Source organism: Cricetulus griseus, chromosome 5 (assembly GCF_003668045.3).
Source record: "Cricetulus griseus strain 17A/GY chromosome 5, alternate assembly CriGri-PICRH-1.0, whole genome shotgun sequence".
Taxonomy (NCBI): Eukaryota; Metazoa; Chordata; class Mammalia; order Rodentia; family Cricetidae; genus Cricetulus; species Cricetulus griseus.
The window spans coordinates 116,446,775-116,473,742 of NC_048598.1; the positions used below are offsets into that span (position 1 = coordinate 116,446,775).

Consider the following 26,968-nt stretch of genomic DNA (forward strand, 5'->3'; position numbering starts at 1 on the left):
GAAGCTGTCTTCTGACCTACTCAAATGCTGTGACATGCATACCCACACAAGTACATATATGCACATGCATGTGTACACACTAATAATAAGTAAAAATGAATAGAGATGATAAATACTGTGGTTTCACTAGAAGAGGTTAGGAACTGGGGATGTAGCTCAGTTGATGAAGGCTTGCCTACCATACACAGAGCCCCTTAGTTCAGTCCTACCACCATATAAACAGGGCATGTTGTCATCTCAGCACTCCTAAGGCGGAGACAGCCAAGGATCCTTAGCTACATGATGAATTTGAGACCTTTTGGGGCTATGTGCGACTCCGTCTCCAAAACAACAAAATACACATGGGTACTGTTACTCTAGTCAGTGTGAAGATGGAAGACTCGAGAGTGTGTGTGTGTGTGTGTGTGTGTGTGTGTGTGTGTGTGTGTGTGTGTGTGTTTCTTTTTGGAAATAAATAAAATGGTGAATAGCAGTCAAATAAAATATTTAATTAGAATTTGAGTATCTCTGTCCCTACTTTTGCTCAGCGGTATTCTTGATAGAAAGGGAGACCATCAAAGGGAACAGATGATTTAAATGGTTAGCTTCCAGTTGTGACTGACACATTATTGTTATACATTTTTAAATATGTATGAGTTCCTTGCCTGCAAATGTCTCTGAACCATGTTCAGAGGGCATTGAATCTCCTAGAATTGGAGTTACAGACAGTTGTAGCTGCTGGGAACTGCCTCTGTCCTTGCACAAGCAGCAAATGCTTTAAACTGCTCTCCAGCCCCAATATTCTTTATTTTCTTAGAACAATGATAGAGATGGTAGGATGTGAGGTCATTTATTTTTCCTTAAGAAAAAGGTAAATATTATAAAGAATCGTGAGAGAGATGGTCTGTTGTTTACATGCAAAGAACTTTTCTGAGCTGACTAAAGAGATGATACCTACTCAGAGGCATAGGGCTTAGGCCCTTTGAGTCCAAGTCAATGGAAGGTTACACTAAATTTTATGTAGTGTCTTTTTAATATGAAGCATATGGTTTTTAAAATGTTTTTGATAGGTTTACTTAACAGATTAATGTAGTTTGACAGCCAGCCCAGACCTGATGGCTACAAGCTCAGCGATGTGCTGATTACAGTAAAGCACACTTCCACTTTCTTTCTGTTGGGCTTACCCTTTAACTTGGAGAGTTGAGAACTGATGTAGATCTCATGTGGACTGATCATGGTGTTCCAGGAAGGGTTCACATTGACCTGGGAATAGTACTGTGTATTCATTTTGGCTCTACTATGACAACGTTTTTTGGTTTTTTTGTAACTTAACTTTTTACAGACTTAAATTTTAGCTTTTAGAGGAAAGGAAGACTAAAATCTGTGGGCTAGGGAGTCCATTGTCAGAATGCACTTTTCTTTGTTTTCAAATAGGGTCTCACAGTGTAGCTCTGGCTGTCCTGTAACATGCTGGCCTCAAACTCAGAGGATTATTTGTTTGTTCATATTGTTTTGAATTATGTATATGTGTGTGCTTATGTGTAGAATTTTGCATATCATTGCAAGGGCTTGAATCCCCTGAAGATGGAGTTACAGGTGATATGTGGGGCCTGGGAACTGAACCTGGGTCTTTCGCAAGTGGAACAAGTCATCTCTCCAGCCCAGAATGAATGTACTTCTCTTAACTTCCTTCTAATAGGGAAAATCCAGGGCCAAAGATTTACTCTAATCTATATTTTAGTGGGTTTTTTTTAATTCCCCCCCCCCCCGGGGGGGGGGTGTTTGATTTTGATCCTTGAGAATATGCAGAAGATAAAAATTTTAGTTTTAGAATTATTTTTGTATTTTTTTTCCTTTTCAACTGGGATTATAAAGGTTTTTCTGGTATCTTCCCCTACTTTATTATGGAAGAAGCAATGTGGGACGGCAGTTTTTTCCCAGATTGTTAGGAAGGGAAATGATTCAATGACAGAGTTATATGATGTTTATTTCTGTGAGTCCATCTTTAAGTTAAATCAGTTCTACATTCCTGTGTTTTAGTTATTTGAAATCATGAAGTATAGGTCAAACACCAGAGCTAAGTGACTTTTATCTGATCAAAGACTTAAACATAGAATCAGTGCCTCTCCAAATGTAATTTTGATATGTCAGTTAATTAAATGATTGGCATTGTGAGGTATGAGAAGAAAAATCATAAGACTTTTCTCTAAGTAAATCAGTTAAATTTATACTGTTTCTCTATTTGTTGGCAGGACTTTGTGTCATTGTATCAGGACTTCGAGAACTTCTATACACGAAACCTCTACATGAGGATAAGAGACAACTGGAACCGACCCATCTGCAGTGTGCCAGGAGCCAGGGTGGATATCATGGAGAGACAGTCCCATGACTACAACTGGTCATTCAAGTGAGTCGTTTTAGAAACTATTTCTTCATAACAAAGGAATTTGTTTTGAGTATTCTCTTAAGCAAAAGCAGCAGTTAAAGATACAATATGATTAGTTTCCTGGCAATACTGTTCATTGTTCTTGAAATATTTTTTGGAGGGAGTGCTGGAGTTTAAATCCAGGCTCTCAAACATGCTGGGCAGGTGCTATACCAGTGAGTTACACCCGCAGTCCTCATTGAAATTTAAGATCTTTTTTTCTGTTTCATTTGATTCTTTTGTTTTGTCGTTTGGTTTCTTTCTCTTTTTTTCTTTTTTTGTTTATTTGGTTGGTTGTGTTTTGTTTTATTTTGTTTTGTTTTAAGACAGGGTATCTCTGTATAGCCCTGACTGTCCTGCAAATAGGCTGGCCTCAAACTCAAAGATTCACCTGCCCCTGCTTCCTGAGTGCTGGGATTAAAGGTATGTACCACCACTGCCCAGCATTGTTTATTTTTTTGAAACGGGATTTCACTATGTAGCTCTGGCTGTCCTGGAACTCACTTTGTAGACCAGGTTGGTGTCAAACTTACTTTTTTAATACACAAAAATGGGATCATACGTTATAAATTATTTTTGCTCTTTTTATTTGCTAACATACTGGCGAGGCATTGCCTGTGTGTTTATCACTATAAGTTCATTATTTGTAATGGCTAATAGTATTCTACAATGTAGGGGTGCCATCCCTAGCCATCTTATGCTGGTTAAGTCCCAGATCCTAGGCACTTAAAGCTTCAGCACTTTGCTTCCACCTTGGGTTGATGGGGAACCATCAGTCATCTGGACCTTGCTGACTGATGACTGATGGTTCCCCATCCTTGCTGACTGAGCTCCCATCATAGTGGCAATATCACTGGTCCCTGGGCCTATGGAAGGACAGTGGCTCTTCAAGGATCTGTGTGTGTGTGTGTGTGTGTGTGTGTGTGTGTGTGTGTACTCAATGTGTGGAATTGCTGAGTCAGAATATATGTAACTTTCAGTGCAAAGTAGTACCAAGTTGCCCTCCAGAAGAAAATACTGAATGAAGGCTAGATTATAAGAATGTTGTAAGCCAACATTGGCTATCACACTTTAAATTTTTATCACTTAATAAATTAACATTTTAAGCATTTTGGGTTTTGTTTTTGTTTTTTTTTGAAGCAGGGTGTCTCTGTGTAGCTGTGAAGACCAGATTGGCCTTGAATTCACAGAGATCCACCTGCCTCTGCCTCCCAAGTGCAGATTTTTATTCCTTGACAATTTCGTACATGTGCACAGTGCACACTGTTATTTTGTTGTGCCTTTCATCTTCCTTGTTAGTGGTGAGTTTGTGCTGCTTTTCTGCAGATAGTGTCCTCTCTGTTTCTATGTGGGATGCTTTTGTGTGACCAATGTATGAAACACTTAAGTATTAGGCATGCTGTGAGTATCATTAATTTTTGTACTGTTGAAACACAGGTACACAGGGAATATAATTAAAGGTGTTATAAACATGGGTTCCTACAACTATCTTGGATTTGCAAGGAACACTGGATCATGTCAGGAAGCAGCTGCTGAAGTTCTCAAGGAGTATGGAGCTGGAGTGTGCAGCACTCGCCAGGAGATTGGTAAGTGTGAGCTTCAGGTACAGTGCTAGTGTAAGAAATCCACAAACACTTGCTTTTGGACTTTTGTATACATGGAATCATACAACATCGTGACCTTTCATGTGTAGCTTCTTTTCACAGAGTATGTTCACAAGATTACCTATGTGTAGTATGCATTAGTATTTCATAGACTGAATCAGCATGCCATTCTACTTTGTGACTAAATAACAACCCATTGTGTGTTTCCATCGTTGATGGACATTTGGTTTATTTCTTCCTTTTGGCTGCAAGAATATATTTTTGAAATAACATTTTCATTTCTCTTAGTACTTAGGTGTGGTATTGCTAGATCACATGGTAATTCTATGATTAGCTTTTTGAGCTGCTTCCCAGAGCAGCTGCACTATTGTATAATCCCATCAGCAATGAGAGTTTATGGTTTGGGGGGGGTTGGGATTAAGAGGAAAGGGGTCAGGCATGCCTAGGTAGCCCAGGCTAGCCTTAAACTTGTGATCCTCCTGTGAATGCTGGGATAACAGATGTGTTCTGCCATCCTTGGCTTTGTGTGTTTTATATATCATGTTTGTAGCCCAGCTTTAACCCTTGCCTGCCTTGATTGCTGCTGCCTCTCACTTTAAGCCTCTCTGGAGTTCATGCAATGAGTGTTCTCACTCCTCTCTCATCAAATCATCATCTACTTGATAAAGACATAGATTTAACCTTTCTCATAGTTCCCAACTCTGTTGGCTTCCTAGGACGACTATAACAAAGAATGAGAAATGGGGAATTGTGGAGAAGTATGAGATGGAGGTGTCAGCAGGACCAAGCTCACTCTGACAGCACCTCAGTGTTCCCTAGCCTGTGGTCCCATGGCTGTCTTCCTGTGTGTTAGATATTGTCATCTTCTGTTCCTCTTCTGTATATGTTTGTTTGTCCAGGATGTTATTAGCCCAATCCCATTGGCCTTATTTATCTTGATTATTTTTGTGAAGATTTTCCAAAATGGCTACATTCTGAGTAAAAGGAGTTACGACTTTGTTTTGGTTCTGGACTATGACTCTGGGCCCTGTATGTGCTATACATCTGTTCTACCACAGAGCTGCCTCCTTCCTCAGCCCCTCAGAATGTCTTTTTAGTGAAGCACAGTTCACTCTTTGACATTACTCATGCTTATATATTTATTAGTTTTCACCTAATTGTATCAAGGATTACAAGTTTCCATAAATGGAGTTTTAGTTCTTGTCTTCCAGTGTTTTGGGTATGTTGATTTACTTTCTCCTCCCTCCCTCCTTCCTTCCCTCCCTCCCTCCCTCCCTCCCTCCCTCCCTCCCTCCCTCCCTCCCTCTCTCCCTCCCTCCTTCCCTGGGCTTCTCTGTAGCTTCAAGACAGGGTTTCTCTTTGTAACAGCTCTGGCTGACCTGCAACTCACTCTGTAGACCAGGCTGAACTCAAATTCACAGAGATCCTCTTGCCTCTGCCTTCTGAGTGCTGGGATTAAAGACGTGTGCCACCACTGCCCCACTCAATGAAAATCCATCTTTAAACTCCATCTTTAAGTTTTGTAGCTGAAGCTTGAGAAATCACAGGCTGTTAGGTCTGTGCTGTGGGCAAGAGAGAACTACAGTGATGGGGTTCAGTGAGCACTGTGTATCTTTATGGCACTGTAAATTTTGTCAAGTGCCAGCCATCATCTTTTCTTGGGAGGCGGGGTTTCGAGACAGGGTTTCTTTGTGGCTTTGGAGGCTGCCTTGAACTAGCTCTTGTAAACCAGGCTGGTCTCGAACTCACAGAGATCTGCCTGCCTCTTCCTGAGTTATTAAAGGCGTGTGACACCACTGCTTGGCTTTCTTTTTTTTTTTTTTTTCAACACACACATAATCCTTATAACAACATCATGAGATAGATAAGGGAGTATTGTTGGTGTTCAACAGATGAGAAATTTGTCAAAGTCTTAATAATGCATATCATTCAAGTTCAACAATCTCCTTTTTTCAGTATCTGTTCTCTTTGCAAATCATTCTGTCATTAGGGATTTGAAAGCCACTGTGATAGTCATAGTGAAAACCTAACAGTCATTTGAAAGTGAGAATAATTGCACTCCTAGTGGTTTCAAGTGTGCCATTGGATGGATGGTGTAATGGGCACAGCTGGCACCTTAGCTGACCAGCAGCATTTTACTATCTTGTTGCTTATCCTCCAGTGTTTACCTCTCTCTAGAACAGATCAGTTACACTGTTTTGTAGGACTGATGATTTAAAAAATGTGGACGCAAACTTTGTTAGATTGTTTAGGGCTTAGATCTGAGACTAGAATGTGAAAACATGAGTTAGTAATCTTCATTATTTGTTTTTGGTTTTTTGAGACAGGGTCTCTCTGTGTAACAGCTCTGGCTGTCATGGAACTCACTTTGTAGACCAGGCTGGCTTCGAACTCACAGAGATCCTCCTGCCTCTGTCTCTGGAGTGCTGGGATTAAAGGCGTGTACCATCCACCACCCTGCTAAAAATATTATTACAGTTGTGTGCATCATGTGTATCTGTGGTGTGGGTCAGAGGACAACTCTCAGGAGTTGGTTCTCTGCATCTGCCATGTTCATTCCAGGGATTCAACTCAGGTGGTCAGGCTTGGCAGCAAGTGATTTTATCCACTGATCCATCTTGCTGGCCCTGTTTTCTCTTAATAAAGTAGTAATTTTAAAATTGAGGTTGATACTGATTTTGTTAATTGACTTCTTCATACAGGAAACCTGGACAAGCACGAAGAACTGGAGAAACTGGTAGCAAGGTTTTTGGGTGTGGAAGCTGCTATGACTTATGGCATGGGATTTGCAACAAATTCAATGAACATTCCTGCTCTTGTTGGCAAAGTAAGAAGGCATCATTTGTGGCAGTTCTCCTATATATATGTTGTTTTGTTTTGATAAGCACATTAAGATCCAGTTGAGGTATTATTAACATTAGACCGAGCACAATTTCCAAAGATGCTCTTATCACAGATTTTTGGCAAGTATGTCTTGCAGAGCCAATACCAGTTATTTTTCTCTTAGAACCCATGGTCCTTCCCTCTTGTTCAATTTTCAAGGAATTCTGATAAAAAAAAGTCAAAAGATTAAAATTATGAAATGTTTAATTCAGAAAGTTTATGGTTTGTCTAAGTATAAAAATAAGAAAGCGCATTTACCTTGATAATATAGCTAAGTTAAATATACTCTCGTGTGTGTGTGTGTGTGTGTGTGTGTGTGTGTGTGTGTGTGTGTGTGTGTGTGTGTGTGTGCGTGCGTGCGTGCGTGCGTGTATCTATATCTCTGCATATCCATTTTATGATAGAACTTGTGAGAGATCAATTAAGGAGAGGTAAAATGCTTTCTGAATGGAGCTGCTCAGCACTGTCAGCTTGAACAGAACCCCTGAAGTTGTTTTCTCCGTTGTTTGTGTGCATGTTTAGTAATAGCACATTCACAGAAGCAGTGGATTACCTCAGACTTGGGTTTTGCTTGTCTGTTGATTATATGGTCAAACTTATCCATGACAGTGAACATGTCACATTACACTTCTGGTCCTCTTGATCTCTAGTAAATCATTGTTTAGACTTGGATTTCTCCTGTACTAATATGAAAGGGACTAACTTAAAGATTAATCTTCCAAATTATCGTTGAAATGGTAGTAACTATTGTTTGATCTCTTAAGGGTAGTAACTTTGAATCCGATCCTGAATCTCTCCAAACTTATTGGTTGTTCATCTTAAAGGCCGATAGAACACACAATCTAAAATCAGGAGCTTTGTGTTGAGTCTCTTCCACTCGTGTGTGGATAAGAGTGACTTCTCTTTGTAAGCTGAAGATGATACTAATACCTATTTCATGCGATATAACAAAATAATGACTTAAAACCCTTACCAAACTGCCTAAAGCATATGCACTTAGATGTCTCCTCCTAATATTTCATATTCAATTTATTTTTAAACCAACTATGTAATAGAACCTCACAGTAGACAAAAGAAAAAAGCCAAACTGATACCTAAAAATGTTGACTAGAGGATCTGAAAAACAGCCTTGCAAATTTTGCCTGAAAAATAAATTATGTGGAAAGAGACGGAAATTGAATTATATGTGTTGGGAGAATGCTTTTAAGGTACATTAGAGCCTTGCATGGTAAGTAGCGACTCTGATGGCTTACAAAAGAGTGATCCTACCGCTCTTCTCCCGGTGTTTTCAATTTAGACTTACGGAAGAGCTACAGAGGGTGTGGAGTCCCTCTATGATAGCATCTTACTTACCAGTGCAGCATTTCCCAAAGCTCAGAAGTTAACTGTTACGCAGCACACTGACAAATGCAGAACATACTTCATGTCTGCTATTGGACGTGTCCAGTCTAGCCTCTGTTGAGGCTCCATATTCATTTACTTGTAGCTCCCAGTCTTTTCCTGTGTACTTCCTGGCTTCTACGCTCTGGCTGGCCCCTATTTTGTAGAATGTCTCTCCGCATCAGTGGTCACAACTGGTGGTGTGTATTATGGAAATGACATTCAACTCAGTGTGTTGCATAAGATACATGGCACCAATATATGTACTAATATAAACAAACTCTGATTTGTTGGCTAAGATATCAGGCAAGACTTTCTACTCTAACTTACCAATTACCATGGCAGAGAAACTTCAGGCTATGTAACTGTTATTTTTTTATTAAACTTTAATACACTAATTTTAGTGTGGATATGTATAATCAGTGACTGTTAAATGCTTTGGTAGTCTTAGAGTAATTTTTCTCATTGGTTCTATATTTATTCATTGGAGTTTTATGGAGTTGTTCCTTCTTTATATCTATATGGACTCATGAGTATCTCATTATTTGGGATACCAACATTAGTGTCTTGTGTTTTTTTGTTTTTGTTTTTGTTTTTTTGAGACTGTGTTTCTCTGTGTCGCCCTGACTGTCCTGGAACTCACTTTGTAGACCAGGATGGCCTCAAATTCAGAGATCTAATTGGTCTTAATAATAAAAACCCTGAGTCAGATACTAGAGGGTAAAAGCTAAAAGATCAGAAAAGCAAAGCAGCCAGCCACTAGAATTCTTATCTCTACAAAATCCTTAGACAGAAAACAGAGGCCAAGCTCCTGCCTCCTTCCACCTTATATTCCTCTCTCCACCCAGCCTTATCACTTCCTATCTGTCTGTACAGACCTCCAGACTATGGTTAACTAGTGGCTAGCTCTGCCCTCTCATCGTCAGGCAAGGTTTATTTGTTAGATATAAACAAGATATCACCACATTCCTGGCTATGAATACTTTCTTTTATTGATTAAGTTGTTTTTGTTTGGACCAGTGGGGTATTTTGAAATGATTTCCATGTGGAAATTTACTTATTTATTTGCTCATTTGTTAATTGTAGTGTCAGAGATCCAACCTAAGGCCTTGTACATGCTAGGCAAATACTCTCTACCACTGAGCTTTATAATACCTGTATCCCCGTTGAGGCCATTTTTGAAAGACAAAAACCTGTTTCGCAGTTTCTGTTTTAGCAGGGTCCCATGAGGGATGGAAGAGTAAGAAATAAACCACCAAGGATGTCAGGCTTTGCTCTCTCCTTAATTTGTGTTAAAGTGTGTTTGGGGATTCTAAGAGGCTAAACCACAGCCTGTATACTATGTGATTGGGGCTTATAAATAGGTTCTTCCCTGAACTGAGACATGTTAATAGTGAAGGAAAAAGCACTATTTTTATAGCCGCCATTTTTAACAAAACTGATACATCAAAATTCTCTCAAAGATACCGGAACCTTTTAAAGACTGCTAGATTTTAGGTTTAAATAAGAACATGTTGCTATTTATCTGGATATTTAAAATGACAAGATGAAGAAACTATTATGTATAGGCTAGAATTCTGCATGTGTTTCTAAAGTATCTTTGAAAAACAGTAATCACCAACATTTGTTAGTATCTTACCTTCCTGTGCTAGTGATTTTGGTATCTTAACTTCCTGTGCTTGTGATTTTGCAGGGTTGCCTGATTCTGAGTGATGAACTGAACCATGCATCACTGGTTCTAGGAGCCAGACTGTCGGGAGCAACCATTCGAATCTTCAAGCATAACAGTGAGTTAGTTACTCCTAGGCTTTGCCATTGGCTTTAATGTTTGATATTCTTTGGGATAGTGGTGGTGAAATGGTGATAGGATTCCTTTGTGCAAATTATACTCCTTCCCTTGATTTGACTTTTAAGTTTTTCATCTTATTTCCTTGTTTACAAATCTTTGTTCAAATACATTTACTGGATACCTATAGTGTGTCTTGTTATAACACTAGGAGGAGTAAATAAGATTAGTGAAGAGATGTTAATAGTCAAACAATTAAATAAAATATAACAGATGGGACTAGCAAGATACTCAGCAGGTAAACAGTATCTGTGTGACAGAGAACTGACTTCATAAAGTTGTCTTCTTACCCTACAGTTGTGCTGTGGAATGAGCCTTCTCCTCCTCTCATCACACATATACGCGCACACGCGCGCACACACACACACGAAAAGTTTGGGGCTGGAACGATAGCTCAGTAGTTAAAGAGTGCGTGCAACTTTTACAGAGGACCTGAGTTTGCTTCCCATTACCCACTTAAGGCTGCTCACAAGTATGTGTGACTCCAGATCTAGGGGATTTGACACCCTCTTCTGACCTCTACAGAAATTTGCACTCATGCAGACATATGCACTCATAATTAATAATAAAAATAAATATTAATCCCAAAGGATTATGGCAGACTCTGAAGACACCCATGGAAGGCCTCACTCTCACTGGGGAGTAGAAATGGTATTGGATAGGGTGTTAGTGGGGGGGGCAGGGAAGGAGGGGAGGGAGAGGGAATGGGGATTGACATGTAAATGAAGCTTCTTTCTAATTTAAATTAAAAAGAAAAAGAAAAAAAAAACATTGATCAGCCAACATCTTGTACTGTTTGCTTGTGCACAGGTGCTTCAAGTAGATATGATTCATTTTGCATCCTAATGGGTTTGTGTGTAATGAGTGTTTAGAAGATAGCAAATTAAAACCATCACAAAATTGTGAGGAGAAAAAAAAAAGTATAGTTACTAACTCTGTACTTTGTATGACCTTAAGTAACCATGGAAACTCTGTAATTTGTGGCCTCCAACCTTATGGTCTCTCCCTTTTAAAAGCTTCTCTTTTTGGCTGGGTGGTATCTCATTTGCCCGCCATGCAATGAGATCCTGATGGACCCCAGCCTAAGATATTTTCTTTGCAAATACGTGAGAACCTGAATTTATGACCTTAACAGGAAAGGACCGTTAAGGTTGAGGAATTCCACCCTGGCAAACGGTTCCCAGAGATAGAGATGTAACTGCCCTGAACGACCCATAAGCCCGGAGATTGCGGTCAGCTACCTGGAACAGGCCAATCAGAACTGTTACCCTCGCTCACCCCAGACCCCATCCGTTTGCAGTTTTTGCCTTTAAGAAGCCCCTAGACCCCAGCTCGGGGTCCAGCTCCTCTGCTCCTGCATGAGTAATGTGCTGGACCCCAGCAAGCCGGTTGCTGAATAAAACTTCTTGCTGTTTGCATTAAAAAAAATTAAAGGTACAACAGACAGTATTTGGGGAGATGGTTCATTTTATAAGGTGTCTGCCATACAGGTGTGAAAACCTGAGTTCAGATTCTCAGCACTCAGAAAAAATGGGCATGTAACCTCATACCTATAATCTCAGCACCAGGAGATGGAGGCCAGAAGATCTTCGGAGCTAGCTAATCTGGCTCAATTCATGAGGTTCAGGGGAGACAATGTCTCAAAAAATAAGGTGGAGTACGATTGAGAAAGACACATGACATCAGCCTTTGGACTCTACAAATACCTACATATGCATGTGTACCTGCACATGTATGAATATCCACAAATATATATACACACATACCACACACATGCTTATGTACACATGTACAAGAAAAACAAGGTCAGACAAATGTTCTGTGCAGTAATATACAGAGATGTTAGGGAATGGTATCTTAAAGCTAAAACTTGTTCCTTAAGTGGAAATACCTTTGTGCGCTGTTTTTAAAGTGCATAAATAATAGTTTTGAAAAATTAAAGTGCAGAAATCACAATCTTATAAAAAAACTTATAAAAACCATAGTTTTCATAATTTAAAACACATATAAGGAGAAAGATCACCCAGTTGTATTTTAAATATCTTCTTTTGCCAAACTGTATATAGATGAAACTGTAGAATAATATAGACCAAAATATTAGGTCTGTACCTCTGGAAGGATTGGATGACAATAACTTAATTCTTTTTCTGTTTTATCTTATGTAAAATGTTCTACAGTGAGATTGGAACAGTGTGTTGTTGTGATTGAGACCTTTTCATTGTGAAACTTTTAACCTCTTGTCCATACCTCTGACTCTTCTTATCCTTAAGTGTCATGTGTCTAGACACACCATTGTTCCGCTTTTAAACTAGAAACAGTACTCCACTCACATATTTGCAAGATCATCTGACTGATGTTGAGCAGCCTCAGAGTGCCCAGTGAAAAAGGGTGTACATTTTTAATACCTTTCCAGATAATGTGGCATTGGCCACTTGTTCTCACTCACCAGCATGGCTTATTATGTATCATTTTAAATCATTCTGAACCTAATAAGGACACAATATTTGGGGTCTTATTTCTTTTTTAGGTGTAGAGCAATTTTTTATGCAGCTATTGTATTTGTAGATGTTTCTTTATAAGCTGATCATTCTCAAGCTGATGTCTTTTTATTGGTATCTTATGTTGCACTATTTTTATTTAAATGTCTTATTATTTTGACTCATCAAAATGTCTTTGACTTTTAGATTGTATTTAATGCTTCTTCATTAAGGGGGAAAATGTTCTCACATTTTCCTGTGGGAATTTAATGGCATATGTAAATTTTAATTTACATGGAATTTATAGGGTATATGATGAAAGAAAGATGGAAATAGTTTTCCTAAGTAGGTAATCTGCCCAAGCATTCTTGTTATAGATAGTTCCCTTTGTCTAAAGTTTGTAGACTTTTCACTGTTGCTGCTTGCTTGTTTTTTGAGACAGTGTCTTATTGTGTAGCCCTGGCTAGCCTGGAGCTTACCATACAGCCTAGGCTGTTCTCCTGTTTCAACCTCCTGTGTCCTAGGATTGCAGCTGTGCACTACTATAGTCAGCTTTCTTTTCCTGTTATCTTTGTCTAAAATGTTGAACCACTGTTTACATTCTGTCTCCTTTCTGTATATAAACATAGGAAACAACAACAGTGAGTACAGACTTACTTGTCTCCTGCTCTGGGTCAGGCAGGTTTACTGCTCTGGAGAGTGCTGCCTGTTTCCCGTCAAGCAGTATACTGATTTCTATGTTGCATTTACTGAAAGGTGTGACACAGCTGTGACCTTTGGTCATCCTGCTGTGTGTTTTTATCACATTATTTCCCTTTCCTATCAAAGTTCAATTATAAGGACAAAGTAGTGCAATTTTGACCCCCTCTTTCAATAACAAGCAGTTAAAGGAACACAGAATCAAAGCTTATAGTGTAGGGTCTTCCACTAGCTTGACATATACCTCAGACTTATTGTTGCTTAGATTTTTAGGGAGAAGTTTTTTCAAATATCATTCAAATTATTTGAGTATAAAATCTATAGAGATGGAACCAATGGAGTTCAAAGCATTCCAGAGGAAAATTGTGGTCCTTATTAATGATAGCCCCAAACACTGTCTTTCAACAGTGCATCTGATGAAGTGAACATGGAACAGTCTCAACTGATTGCCAAGCTGGCTTAAGCTTAGACTCATCCATGTCCCAGACTGGAGTGTACCTGTCTGTCTGTCTGTCTATCATCTGTCTGTAAATCATTATTTTGTTTGTTTGTTTTTAAGCTTAGACTCATCCATGTCCCAGACTGGAATGCATCTTTCTGTCTGTCTGTCTATCTATAAATCATTATTATTATTATTATTATTATTATTATTATTATTTTCGAGACAAGGTTTCTCTGTAGCTTTGGAGCCTGCTCTGGAACTTGCTCTTGTAAACCAGGCTGGCCTCGAACTCACAGATTCACCTGCCTCTGCCTCACTTATGCTGGGATTAAAGGTGTTTGCCACCACCTCCCAGCATGAGTGGAATATTTTTAACCAGTACAAAGAGAAGGCTGTTTAATAGCATCTATTGATTGCATCCTGGGTAAAAGAAAATAGATCATGCACTTTGAAGTTCTTTCTCCGTGATTACTTTTTTTAAAAGATGTATTTGTTTTGACTTATGTGTGAGTGTTTTACCTGCATGTACATGCTTGGTGGTCACAGAGGTCAGAAGAGAACATTAGATCCCTTGGAACTAGACTTTTGATTACCAGTATCCACAGGTCCTTGAAACCTGGGTCCTTGAAAGAACAATAAGTGCTCTAAAACCATAAGCAGTCTCTCCAGGTCCATGCATATTTGCTTTTTAAGAGGAACATGTATTTTATTTACTCTTGTTTGGTCTTTATACACTTGTTTCTAGATGAATCACTTGAATTAAAGATGCAGTTTGATTTTTAAAAACACAAAAAAGCTCATTCAGAGGCTGAGAGTTTAACATAAAAACAGTAATTTTCTATCTAACCAACTAATATAGTTACCAGTCATTTGATCTTGTTGATAGCTTTGAACATTTGGCATATTTAAATGTCAATTAATGAAGTAATATCTTTTTTTTTTTTTTTTTTTTTTGGTTTTTTTCGAGATAGGGTTTCTCTGTGGCTTTGGAGGCTGTCTTGGAACTAGCTCTTGTAGGCCAGGCTGGTCTCGAACTCACAGAGATCCGCCTGCCTCTGCCTCCCGAGTGCTGGGATTAAAGGCGTGCGCCACCAATGCCCGGCATGAAGTAATATCTTAATATTTTTTCTTCTCATCTCTAATTATGCTAATGTCCTTTGCTATCTGAGATACTTCTGAATAAGAAATGTATATTCTCATTTTTCTAATACTGTTAGGAAAAAAGATACTTTAGGACTGAATTCTTTCTTTGTGCCATAGATATGCAAAGCTTGGAGAAGCTTTTGAAAGATGCCATTGTTTATGGTCAACCTCGGACAAGAAGGCCCTGGAAGAAAATCCTAATCCTTGTGGAAGGCATATATAGGTACTCTCTCTCTATTGCGCTTATATATGGCCTAGGCCTGTAAAGACATGTAAGCTTTCAGCTCAAGGGCTGGCTAGACAAGTCCGCTCTAGAAACTAAGGAGACAGTGTTCATGACTTGTTAAATACCTGAAAACAGGAGGCACTGAGCCCAAAGGTCTTTAAGTCTGTATAGTACACCGCTCCCAGATCCTTCTTCTATCGAGGTTATTTTTTCTACTGTGTATGAAAAGCTTACATATAAAAGATTCTAATTTATCAAAAATAAATGACAAAGCTAGATGTGAGAGTACATACCTGTAATTCCAGTACTCACAAGGCTGAGACAGGTGAACCATCTATTTGGGGACCTCCAAATACATGGCAGGACCCTAGCATAGTGGTTGTGCTCTTATCTAGCATACATGAGCCCTGGGGTTCAATGTCCAGCCCCGCAAAACAAAACCAAACAAAACAAATAACATCAAAATAATTAAAAATAAGTTACTTTTTGTTGTTATTACTATTATTTTATTTTTTATTTATTTATTTGTTTATTTATTTTTGAGATATGGTCTCATGTAGCCACACTGACCTTAAACTCCTGATTCTGCCTCTGCCTCTTGGGTACTAGGATTTACAGGCATATGCCCCATGCCAAGCTGTATTTTAATTTTAAGATGTTTTTCTTTTGTTAATTGGACAGCCTACCTTAGATGTCTATTGCTGTGATGAAGACCATGACCAAAAGCAAGCTTGCATAGAAAGGGTTTATTTGGCTTTGGCTTACATGTCCGAGGCCACAATCCACTGAAGAAATCCCTGGGCAGGAACTCAAGGCATGTATAATGAGCACAGAGCCTAATGTTACTTGTAATTGCAAGCTTTAGAAGACTCTTGTGGGCTGGAGATGTGGCCCACTGGTAGAGTACTTTCCTAGCATATGCAAGAGCCCCTTTTTAACCCCCTAGCCCCACAAAAGCAAACAGAAATAATCTTCTGTAACTTTAATTCTTTCTGTTGTGAAATAAAACCAATTACAATGTAGCACTTACTCTTGAGAAGTCAACCTCCTGTTTCCTGCCAAGTCACATAACTAGTTTAAAACCAGAGGTAGAATTTTCAGGTTTTTAATTTTCAAAGCATTAAAAACAAAGTGGCCAGTTGCTAATTTTGAGAGTTAAAAAGTCTCATTGTGTGTTTTTTTAACCCTGTTTTGCTAGCATGGAAGGGTCTATTGTTCGCCTTCCTGAAGTGATTGCTCTCAAGAAGAAGTACAAGGCATACTTGTATCTGGATGAGGCACACAGCATTGGGGCCCTTGGCCCTTCAGGGCGAGGTGTGGTAGACTACTTTGGCTTGGATCCCGAGGATGTAGATGTTATGATGGGAACATTCACAAAGAGCTTTGGTGCTTCTGGAGGATACATTGGAGGCAAGAAGGTAAGCAGCCCTTTTGGAGTGGCCAATTAGAGATGGGACCTTCCTAGAAGTAGATGGGTCCTGAAATGGGATTTGGGGATCCTGGATGTGCTTGTGGCTCATGTTCTAGTGCTGGTAGACTTCCTACTTCAGATGCCTGGGGAGTGACTCTGCTATCTCTTGCTGAGCTGAAGGCTGGTTCTGTTCATTGTTTGTTGTTTGCTCATTTGAGCTTCTTTCTAAACTACATTCTGGTCTGAAATATAGAATACTCTTTTGTAAAAGAGTGCACAGTGGTGCTTCCTGTTTGCCACACAGTCTTCTGTTGGGTTTGAGTTGTGCTCACACTTTCAGAGGGTTGTCGCAGGAGCCAATGGGAATGGAAGATCAGAATCCACAAACAAGAGAAGGTTTTGTTAGCACTGGTGTACTGTAAAGCCTATTTTTCACCTTTAAAATTATATATGACCTCTAAGGCAATTAAGAATCCATGCAAGTACACAGAGAAACCCTGTCTAGAAAGAAAGAAAGAAAAAAATCTATTCAAAATCATGTGTATTGTCTGCATTTGAATGTGTTTTTGTTTTGTGAAACCTTGGGGAAGGCATTTTTAACTATTTAGTGTCCTCATCAGTAAAAGTAAATGGGGGGGGACTTGTAATGTGGTAATAGTTTAAAATGATGTGTGCCTATGCTGCAACACAGATGCATTTTGCAGACATGGTAACTGAAGTGAGTCACAAAAGCTTATATTATATAATGGTCTTCTTTTGTTTTATCTAGAGTAGGTATTGAAACTGAATGTGGATTAGTAGTTGCCAGGGGTTAAGGAGATGGGGAAATGGAAAATAACCATTAATGGATCCGATGTGTTCCTTGTAGGATGATGAAAATATTCTAAAATTAGGTCATGGTAAGGGTTGCACCACTCTATGCCAAAATCCATTGAATTGTACACTTTACAAAGCTGACAATGGTGGAATGTGACTTATGTTTCCATAAAGCTATTGGCTAGAAAAGAACTTGGCCAGGCCTATAATTCTGTAGTGAAGAGCTGGCTGACATGTGTTCTGACCTCAGTTTGACTCTTAGACGGAAAAGGAAAAAAAAACTTGTAACATTATTAAGAAATGTGTGCCTGAGAATTTGTCTAGCACCAGATTTCTCCCTAACCCCATAATGGCTCCCTCTATCAAGATATCTTTCATTGCTCTCCCCCTTCCATCCCTACCCTTCTTGGGGTCTTCCTGATCCCTCATATTCCCATCCCCACCCCCTCCCTTCTATCCTCTCCCAGTTTACACAGGAGATCTTAACTATTTTCCCTTCCTGGGGCCTTCCATGTATGTCCCTCTTAGGGTCCTCCTTTTTACCTATCTTCTCTGGGGTTATGGATTGTAGCCTGGTTATCCTTTGCTTTACATCTAATATCCACTTATGAGTGAGTACATACTATGTTTGTCTTTCTGGGTCTGGGTTACCTCACTCAAGGATAGTTTTTTCCTAGTTTCATCCATTTGCCTGCAAATTTCAAGATGTCAGTGTAATACTCCATCGTGTAAATATACCACATTTTCTTTATCCTTTCTTTGGTTGGTGGGCATCTGGGTTGTTTCCAGGTTCTGGCTATTACAAATAATGCTTCTATGAACATAGTTGAGCAAATGTCCTTGTGGTATGATTGTGTGTTCTCAGGAATCCTCAAGGATGACCCCAGCTAAGACTCCTAGTAATAGTGGAGAGGGTATCTGAACAGGCCTTCCTCTTTAATCAGATTAGTGACTACTCTAATTGTCATCATAGAACCTACATCTAATAACTGATGGAAGCCAAGCACTGGGCTGAGCTCCTGGAGTTCATTTGAAGAGAGGGAGGAGGGATCATATGAGCATGGGGTCAAGAGCATGAAAGGGAAAACCACAGCTGATCTGAGCTAGTGGGAGTTCACAGACTGTGGACTGATAGCTGGGGAACCTAGTTCAGGGGACTGAACTAGACCCTCTGAATGTGGGTGACAGTTATGTAACTTGATCTGTTGGAGGGGGTTCCCCGGCAGTGCACCAGGACCTATCCCAGATACATGAACTGACTTTTTGGAGCCCATTCCCTATGGTGGAATACCTTGGTCAGCCTTGATACAGGGTTCCCTGGAGAATGGGAAAGGAACAAGATCTCCTGAGCAAATTGGGAGCATAAGAGGGGGAGGGATAGGAAGGAGGAGAACATAAGGAATCAGGAAGATAGAGTCAAGGGAAGAATAGAGGAGAGCAAGAAAAGAGATGCCTTAATAGAGGAAGCCATTAAAGGTTTAAAAAGAAATCAGGCACTAGGGAAATGTCCAGGGATCCACAAGGATGACCCCAACTAAGAATCTAAGCAATAGTAGAGAAGCTATCTTAAATGTCCTTCCCCTATAATGAGGTTGATGACTACCTTAAATGCTATCCTAGAGCCTTCACCCAGTAGCTGATGGAAGCAGAAGCAGACACACCCACAGCTAAACACTGAGCCAAACTCCTGGGATCCAGTTGAAGAGAGGGAGGAGGGATGAGCAAAGGGTTCAAGACTATGCTGGGGAAGCACATAGAAACAGTTGACCTGAGCAAGTGGGAGTTCATGGACCTCAGTCTGATAGCTGGGGAACCAGCATAAGACTGAACCAGGCCCTCTGAACGTGGGTGTTGGTTGAGAGACCAGGGAAGTCTATGAGGCCTCTGGCAGTAGAACCAGTATTTATTCCTAGTGCATGAATGCACTTTGGGAGGCCATTGCCTATGGAGGGATACTCTCTCAGCCTAGATACATGGGGGAGGCCTAGGCCCTGCTCCAAATGATGTGACAGACTTGGATGGGTCCTGATGGGAGGCCTCAACCTCCCTGGGGAGTGGATGGGGGGGTAGTTGGGAGGCATGGGTGGATGGGAGGAAGAGGGAACTGAGATTGGTATGTAAAATAAGATTGTTTTTAGTTTAAATTAAAAAATTATTAAAAAAAGAAAAATAAATTTTTTAAAAAATTAAAAAAAAAGAAAAAAAGAAATGTATGCCAAGCACTCATATGGTAAGTGCTCATAAATACTCTGAATTTTTTCTTAGAACTAAACAATTGGAACATTAAAGAATAGTCATTCTCAATGTATACAGTGTAGCAGTGGTCATTAAGTAGTGCTTTTCCTACCCTGATGGGAAAGTCCAGGGCTATCACCAGGCCTGACAAGAAAGGGTACTATATTTGCCTCTGCTACCAACAGGCATATGTTTAGCATTAACTCCCAACAGTAACAAAAGTCAGGACACTTTTATTACTCTTTTTAAAAAGTTAACATAAAATTGTAGTTAGAGGAAACTGAAGTTTTGTAACAAAACTTGAACAACCCACAGAAGTACTAGTAGGAAAAGAGATTTAGTTTAATTCGTTTTCTGTGGTTGTTGGATACTCACTAGGGACCAGGAATCTGCTAGGGGTTTGGTTCTCTGACAGCAGTGCAGCATAGACCAGGGGTCTGAGGATCCTTGTGCCACCCTAGGTCATAAGTGGAATGCTTTGGAAGGATATGTACTGCTGATACTGACACAAACCAACAAGCAGGAAGCAAGAAGTTTGTGTATTCATTAAAAATAGCATGTTTATCTGCAAGAAATGCTTTGTTTTGAAGGCATGTGATATCAGCCAGTTCCCCTTACAATGATTACAGTGGGTTTCATTCAATTAAAAAAATTTCATGAAACCTTGTTGTCAAGAGTACCTACATCCAGAATTTCCAGGGGGAAATGGAATTATGTGGTAACAGTTTTCTCAAATAGATTATGGGGTGCATAATTTCTGGCCACAGTTACTTGTACACTTTCCATTTACCAGATTTGGGCAATCAGGCAGCCAGAAGAAACCCTGGAAATTTTGATGAGTGGGATGGACCCAGCAGTTACGGACCAATTCTACATGAAAGATGGTGTTACTGAAAAGGGGGCCATGCATGAGAGAGGAATCTGTGACCTGATACCAGGTTCTGTCCTTTCTTAATGTCACATTGTTCAATACTTACAGGTATTTGTTGGTTAGAATGAATAGACTAGTCAGATCACCTCAGAAGCAGAACTTCCCAAGTTAGCTTTGAAACAGACTTCAGTTAGACTTTGTAGGATGACCTGATCAAGAAATTGTGGAAGCCTTTAAGTAAGGAAAATATCGTGACCATCTTGTTTGTGTTTGGTTTTGGTTTTTCAAAACAGGGTTTGTCTGTGTAGCCCTGACTGGTCCTGGAATTCATTCTGTAGACCAGGCTGGCCTTGAACTCACAGAGAGCTCCACCTGCCTCTGCCTCCTGAGTGCTGGGATTAAAGGTGTGCGCCACTGCCTGGCATCAGTACTCTTCTCTTCTATGTTTAGGTGTCTCTTGCAGTCTTGCTGTGAATTGAAGTGTGTGTGGAAAAGCCATTTACTACAGGAAACATTTCATAACACTTGCGCGCACTTCAGTTTTATTTGTGTGTGGTGTATATCTGCAGGCATCATTCATAGTCCTCACAAAAAACACTTCTACTCTTATTAGGCATTAGCCTCAGTCTAACTACCTGGGATTGTTCTAGTAAATTCTGCTAGAGTTGTACATCCAGTTACCTCTCTGTTGTATACTTGTCCTGGGAAGACTTGAACAAATGTCTGTTCATTCCAGCTAGGACACTGATGACTGAATAAAGACATTCTTCTAATAATTGGTTGCCTTTAGAAAGACCCATTTTCTTCCTTTTTTTTTTTTTTGTGGGATGGTGGGGTGGGGTGGGGTGGAGGTGGGTTTTGAGACAGGGTTTCTCTGTGTAATCCTGGAACTCACTCTGTAGACCAAGCTGGCTTCTAACTCATAGAGATCCACCTACCTCTGCCTCTCAAGTGCTGGGATTAAAGGCCTACACCACCACCCAGCAGAAAGACCCATTTTCAGTTGCTTCTAATCAGGTTTGATAAATTTCATAATCAATTTTTACCTTTTTATTAATTAGAAAAGCTAGCTTTGGAAGTTAACTAATTTTTAATAAGATATATTGTTATGAATTAAAGGATAATAAGTCATACAGAGTGTCATTTCTGTATTGATATAACATATTTGTGCTTTAGTGTACAATTTTGAGAGCTTTAGAAGCACCAGCCTACTTCATGGTTATATTTTGTGTCTTTTTACTGTTTCTGGTACATATGCTGCTGCTTGCTCCTCTTCACTTATGACATAGTCTCACTTTGTAACCCAGACTAGCCTTAGACTTGCAATCCTGCCTAATCATCCCGAAATTAGAGTTATAAGCATGTAATATCACACCTAATAATATACCAGATTCTCGTGCATATTTTATTTTGAAAGATTTGCTCTGGTGGTGGTGGTGGTGCACGACTTTAATCTCAGCAGGTGGATGTCTGAATTTGAGGCCAACTTGATCTACAGATTTAGTTCTAGGATGGTCAGAGAAATCCTGTCTTGAAAAAAACAAAACAACCCAGAAATGATTTAAATGAGGATCTAGAGAATTGGCTTAGCAGCTAAAAGCTCCTGTTGTTCTTGGAGAGGATCTGGGTTCAGTTCCCAGCACCCACATGTTGGTTACCAGACAGCTGTAACTCCAGTTCCAGAGTGTAGAGGATCACACAGACACACTTGGTACACATACACATGTGCAGGCAAAATACTCGGTATTAAAAGGTACAGGAAAACAATCAAAGCTGATATAAAATCAGTTGTGTGTGTTTTTTAATCATCCTGATGAGAATGATTAATTTATTTTACTCAGTGATAATATTTTAATGACTTAATGAATTTCTGCCAATTTATGAATCTCTTTCTGAAGAATATTGGGAAGGGTGGAGTGCTACAGATTGAACTCAGGGCCCTCACACCTGCCAAGGTTTGCTACACAACTGAGTGATGCACTCCCAGCTCAGGAAAATTGTTACTTAGGATATAAGCATGACTGTGTATGTTTAGGGTAGACATGTAAAAATGAATCATTATATCTCAAAAGGCAGTTCAGCACTTTCTTAGTTCATCTTTGTGTACTAATCTGTAACATCAAATGATTTGTTCTTCAAATTTAGAATGATTCTTTAAAAATGAATTTGAAAACAAAGCAAAACCCAAGACTTTGCTGTTTCTGACATCCTTGTTGGGCAGCTGTGAGCTGTGATGGTGTTGGTTGATTTTGAGGCTCTGCTTAGCACCCTGCTCCAGGCCTTTGAGTGGAAGAGCCCAGTAGCACCTAGAAGGAAAGCACTTGTATAACTGCGTGCTCAGGAACTGCCTCTAAATATCTGCCTCTGCTTCCGCAGGCGCTGATAGACTACCTGCGCACACATTCTCACAGTGCTGTGTATGCCACGTCAATGTCACCACCTGTGATGGAGCAGATCATCACCTCCATGAAGTGCATCATGGGGCAGGATGGCACCAGCCTTGGTAGGTCTTTTTCAGGAAGCATTTCTTGGCTTAGTAGAAACTTAGCAGCCAACTGTGATCTTTGGTTGAGGTGTTTCCTAAATTAGGAGTCAGGTTTCCAATGGAGCCCACTGTGAGACTTTGGTTTCCATAGACTCTTTCTATGTGTTAGATACGTACGCCTCGGGAACAGGCTCCCTCCTGTGGAATTTGTTTGTTTGTTTTATTTTGAGACAGGGTCTATCTATATAGCCCTGGCTGTCTTGGAATTCTATGTAGACCAGGCTAGCCTTGAACTCACAGCCTCTGCCTCCTAAGTGCTGGGACTAAAGGTGTATACCACCACCACCTCTCCTGCTTTACACAGGATGTGACTTTCCTTGCTGTCTTACTGTGCTTTTAATTTAGGACATTTCCCTTCAGGGTCTTTCTTAGTCTCATCTTTTTATGTGGAAATGTAATTCACTACATAGTGATATGTGTATCAGCAATAGTATGTTTCCAGAGTAAATGTCCTTGATTTAAAACCTTTTTAAAGTTTCTAATTTAATAAACAATACATAATGAAGGTTATCTTAAATCTATTTTTGTCATTGGTGGGATGTGCATTCAAAAGAGATGCAGTTACTTAAACAGAACAAATTAACAATAAAGGATGTTGCCTTGTCTATTAATATGTATCACCAGAGGGCAGTATTGATCAGTTACTATGAAATGAGGGTAATTTGTTTTTGCTATTTTTACTTTTTTAAAAGTCTTTTCAAGGATGGGACATTGTAACACAAGTCTGTAATCTTGGCACTTGGGAGGCAGAGACAAGAGGATTAATTATTCAGGGTAATCCTCAGCTATGTATCTTGAGGCCTGGCTCATAAGCAAAAACAAACAAGATTAACATTTAAAAAATTTTAAATTCATTTGTTTTTATATACATTGGTGTTTTGCCTGCATGTATGTTTGTGTGAAGATATCAGATCTTGCAGTTACAGACAGTGTGAGCTGCCATGTAGATGCTGGGAATTGAACCCCAGGTCCTCTGGAAAAGCAGCCAGTGCTCTTAACCACTGAGCTGTCTCTCCAGCCCCATAACAATGTTTTTCTACTAGCAGTATGACCGGAACTTAATTTAACTTGTTCTCTTGCTGCTTCAGAGGCATTGTGGTTCTGGAAGATTTCACATCCTCAGCCGTGGGCTCTCCACTCTGTAATAGGTGGTACTATAAATGAACTGCAGCCTGCACTGGAAACAGTTAAATAGGATGGCTGGTTTTGACAAAGACTTTTCTGAAACCAAAACTGACTTTATATCTGTTCCCACCTGTCAGTGATCCTGTTTTCTCTATGGAGAGACTTTTAGAAATAGTGTTGTCAGCGTTGGTTTTATGAATTTGCCTGTTCAAGAAGAAAGTTTAATTTTGCTCCACGGTGTCTGGGACCTGCTTAGAAGATTCCAGCGCTAGAAACACTGAGATGGTTGGGGACTAGGGTCATCTGTCTGCTTCTTCACTGACTGTCGGAAGGCTTGTCATACTTGTTGTGGTAACTTGAAAATTTTAAGTGATTTAGATGAATTAAAACCACTGTCATGAGCCTTTCTTGCACACCATGAGAGTTGTCGGCTAGGCACTCGTCTGAGGGAGTCTGAGGAGGAGGCGGCTACTGAGAGGACAAGTCATATCTCAGCCCTTCCTCAGGAGACTTGGCACCTGTCTGCTTAAGTTGTGTATGTGTTGTGCCATATTGTTACACTACTTGGCATGCCCTGTGGCATGTAGAAATGTCCATGAAGATGCAGGGGGACCTCAGTGCAAAGGCAGTCTTTACATCCAAAGGAAATGCCACACTAAGGCCTGTTGACCTTAGTGCATGCACAAATGGGAAGAGTGCATATTGTATAGTGTCGTTTGAAAATCCTTGCAGTATTCTCAGTTTTGTAGGGCTTAAAGCAGGTAGACAATTATGTGGGTATTTAATAGTATTTAAATGGTTTGCAGGATAGGAAAGTTTGGGATGAGTTAAGGACACAGTATAATTTTTCCTGTTTTCAATAATATGTAGGTTTTGCCACCTGAAATTTTACGTTCTATTATACTTATAGAAATAGACCAGATTCCAAGAATGAGGATTGTCTGTGTGATTTGTGTTTTTAAGTGTTACATGAATGAGTCATGTTGTGTGTGAGGTTCTCATTCACTTGTTTTCTCTTTTACAATATTAGAGTAGCCTTTTTGTTCCTCCTGTTGATGCGTTTAGGTTATTAGCTATTTTGAGTGTTACTAGAACTACAGAGTGATCTTTGCTTATTTCCACTGTGTGTTTTTAAGGTTAGCCTGAATACCTTGCAGTGAGTTGGCAGACATCTTTAGAGGCTTCTAAATTCTTTCCCCAGCCAAACATACTAGCAAATGCCAGTAATCCCAGTACTTGGAAACTAAGGCAGGAGGATTGCTGCAAGTTTGAGGCCAGCCTGGTCAACTTAGTGAGTTCAAAGCCTGCCTGAGCTATGGAAAGAGGCTGCATAAAAACAAAACAACAGAAAAAAAAAATGTTATTTCGGCCAGAACTTCAATGTACTCTTCCACTGCTGTTACCATACTTAATAAAGAACCAAGAGTCCACCATAAGTTTATAAACAGATTCTGGCATTTATGTTTTTAAGTTTATGAAGATAACTAGCCATAAGGGAGATTAGAAATAGTAATATTGAGCCAGGTGGTGGTGGTGCACACCTTTAAGTCCAGTACTCAGGAGGCAAAGGCAGGTGAGTTCCAGCCTGGTCTACAGAGGGAGCTCCAGGACAGCCAGTACTGTTGTTACACAGAGACACCCTGTCTTGGAAGGACAGGAAGGACAGGAAGGAAGGAAGGAAGGAAGGAAGGAAGGAAGGAAGGAAGGAAGGAAGGAAGGAAGGACAATATCATGCAAATTGGTGGTGATTCACAGAGGAAACGTGTACTAGAAAAATGAAGGACTTTCCCAGACTCCACCAAGGATGATGGCACAAAGACAAAGAAAGAGATTTACCATTGTGGAGTTTACAAGCAGAAAAGCCAGATTTGTATCAAATCTGCTTTCTGAGAAGTGAGAATGTAGGGACTGGGGAAGAGACTATTTTTATTTAATATGACTCTGTATTGCTAAAGTTGCATGTTACTATGTGGATATTACTTTTATAGTAGAGCTTTAAAAGAATTCATTCAGCATAATAAATCCTGCTTGAAATGAAGTTCGAAGTGCTGTTAGAAAAGCTGTAGCTGGCCAGGGAGGATCCCACAGTCTCTTAAAACTGCTGTCATTTTTTGAGAATGGAAATTGTGCTGCCAGTGGCCTTCTTCCAATAGCAGTATCAAGTTAGAACAGGCCACTAGGTAGGAAAAGTGAGACCTAGGAAGTTCTGAAAAATCCACCAGACATTTTAAAAGCTAGCTTTTCCTTCATACATTGCTGACCATATTCTGTGGTGGATTTTAGCTCCAAGATCTTTATGCATCAAAATAAAATATACAGAAAAATCAATTAAGTCATTAAAAAATTTCCAGAACTGCACTTGAATGTAAAATAATTTACAGCACATTGTTTGTGTAGTTAGATGCTACCAGAACAGCCAAATCAAAGATAAACTCCATTCTTGTTACAGGTAGCTTTTACAGTGATTGCAGAAGTCACTTTATATAGAGAAAGCTTAACTGTTTGCACTTAGTTTCTTTTTCTTTTTTCTTTTTTCTTTTCTTTCCAAGAACTATCGTTTTTTAAACTTCTTTATTGAATCTTTGGGGGTGTGTTTCTTTTTATTTTTTAAAACATTTTTTTTATTTTACATACCAATCCTAGTTCCCACCCCACTCTCCCCCCCACCTCTCCCCTAACCCACCCCCCCATCCACTCAGAGTGGGTGAGGCCTCCCATAGGGAGTCAAAAAAGTCTGTGACTTCACCATGTTGAGGCAGGACCAAAGCTACACACACACACACACACACACACACTCTCACTCTCTCTCTCTCTCTCTCTCTCTCTTCTCTCTCTCTCTCTCTCTCTCTCTCTCACACACA

At 39.8% G+C, this 26,968-nt stretch overlaps 1 protein-coding gene across 1 annotated transcript in view; it reads left to right on the forward strand.

The window, feature by feature from the left end:
- Sptlc2 (serine palmitoyltransferase long chain base subunit 2) overlaps positions 1-26,968 on the forward strand; it is a 71,347-nt gene that overhangs the window by 24,482 nt on the left and 19,897 nt on the right. Inside the window, 7 exon segments of the mRNA NM_001246680.1 lie at positions 2,232-2,386; positions 3,842-3,990; positions 6,711-6,835; positions 9,965-10,058; positions 14,996-15,101; positions 16,303-16,522; positions 22,814-22,940. Of these exon segments, the coding sequence (NP_001233609.1) occupies positions 2,232-2,386; positions 3,842-3,990; positions 6,711-6,835; positions 9,965-10,058; positions 14,996-15,101; positions 16,303-16,522; positions 22,814-22,940 (976 nt within the window).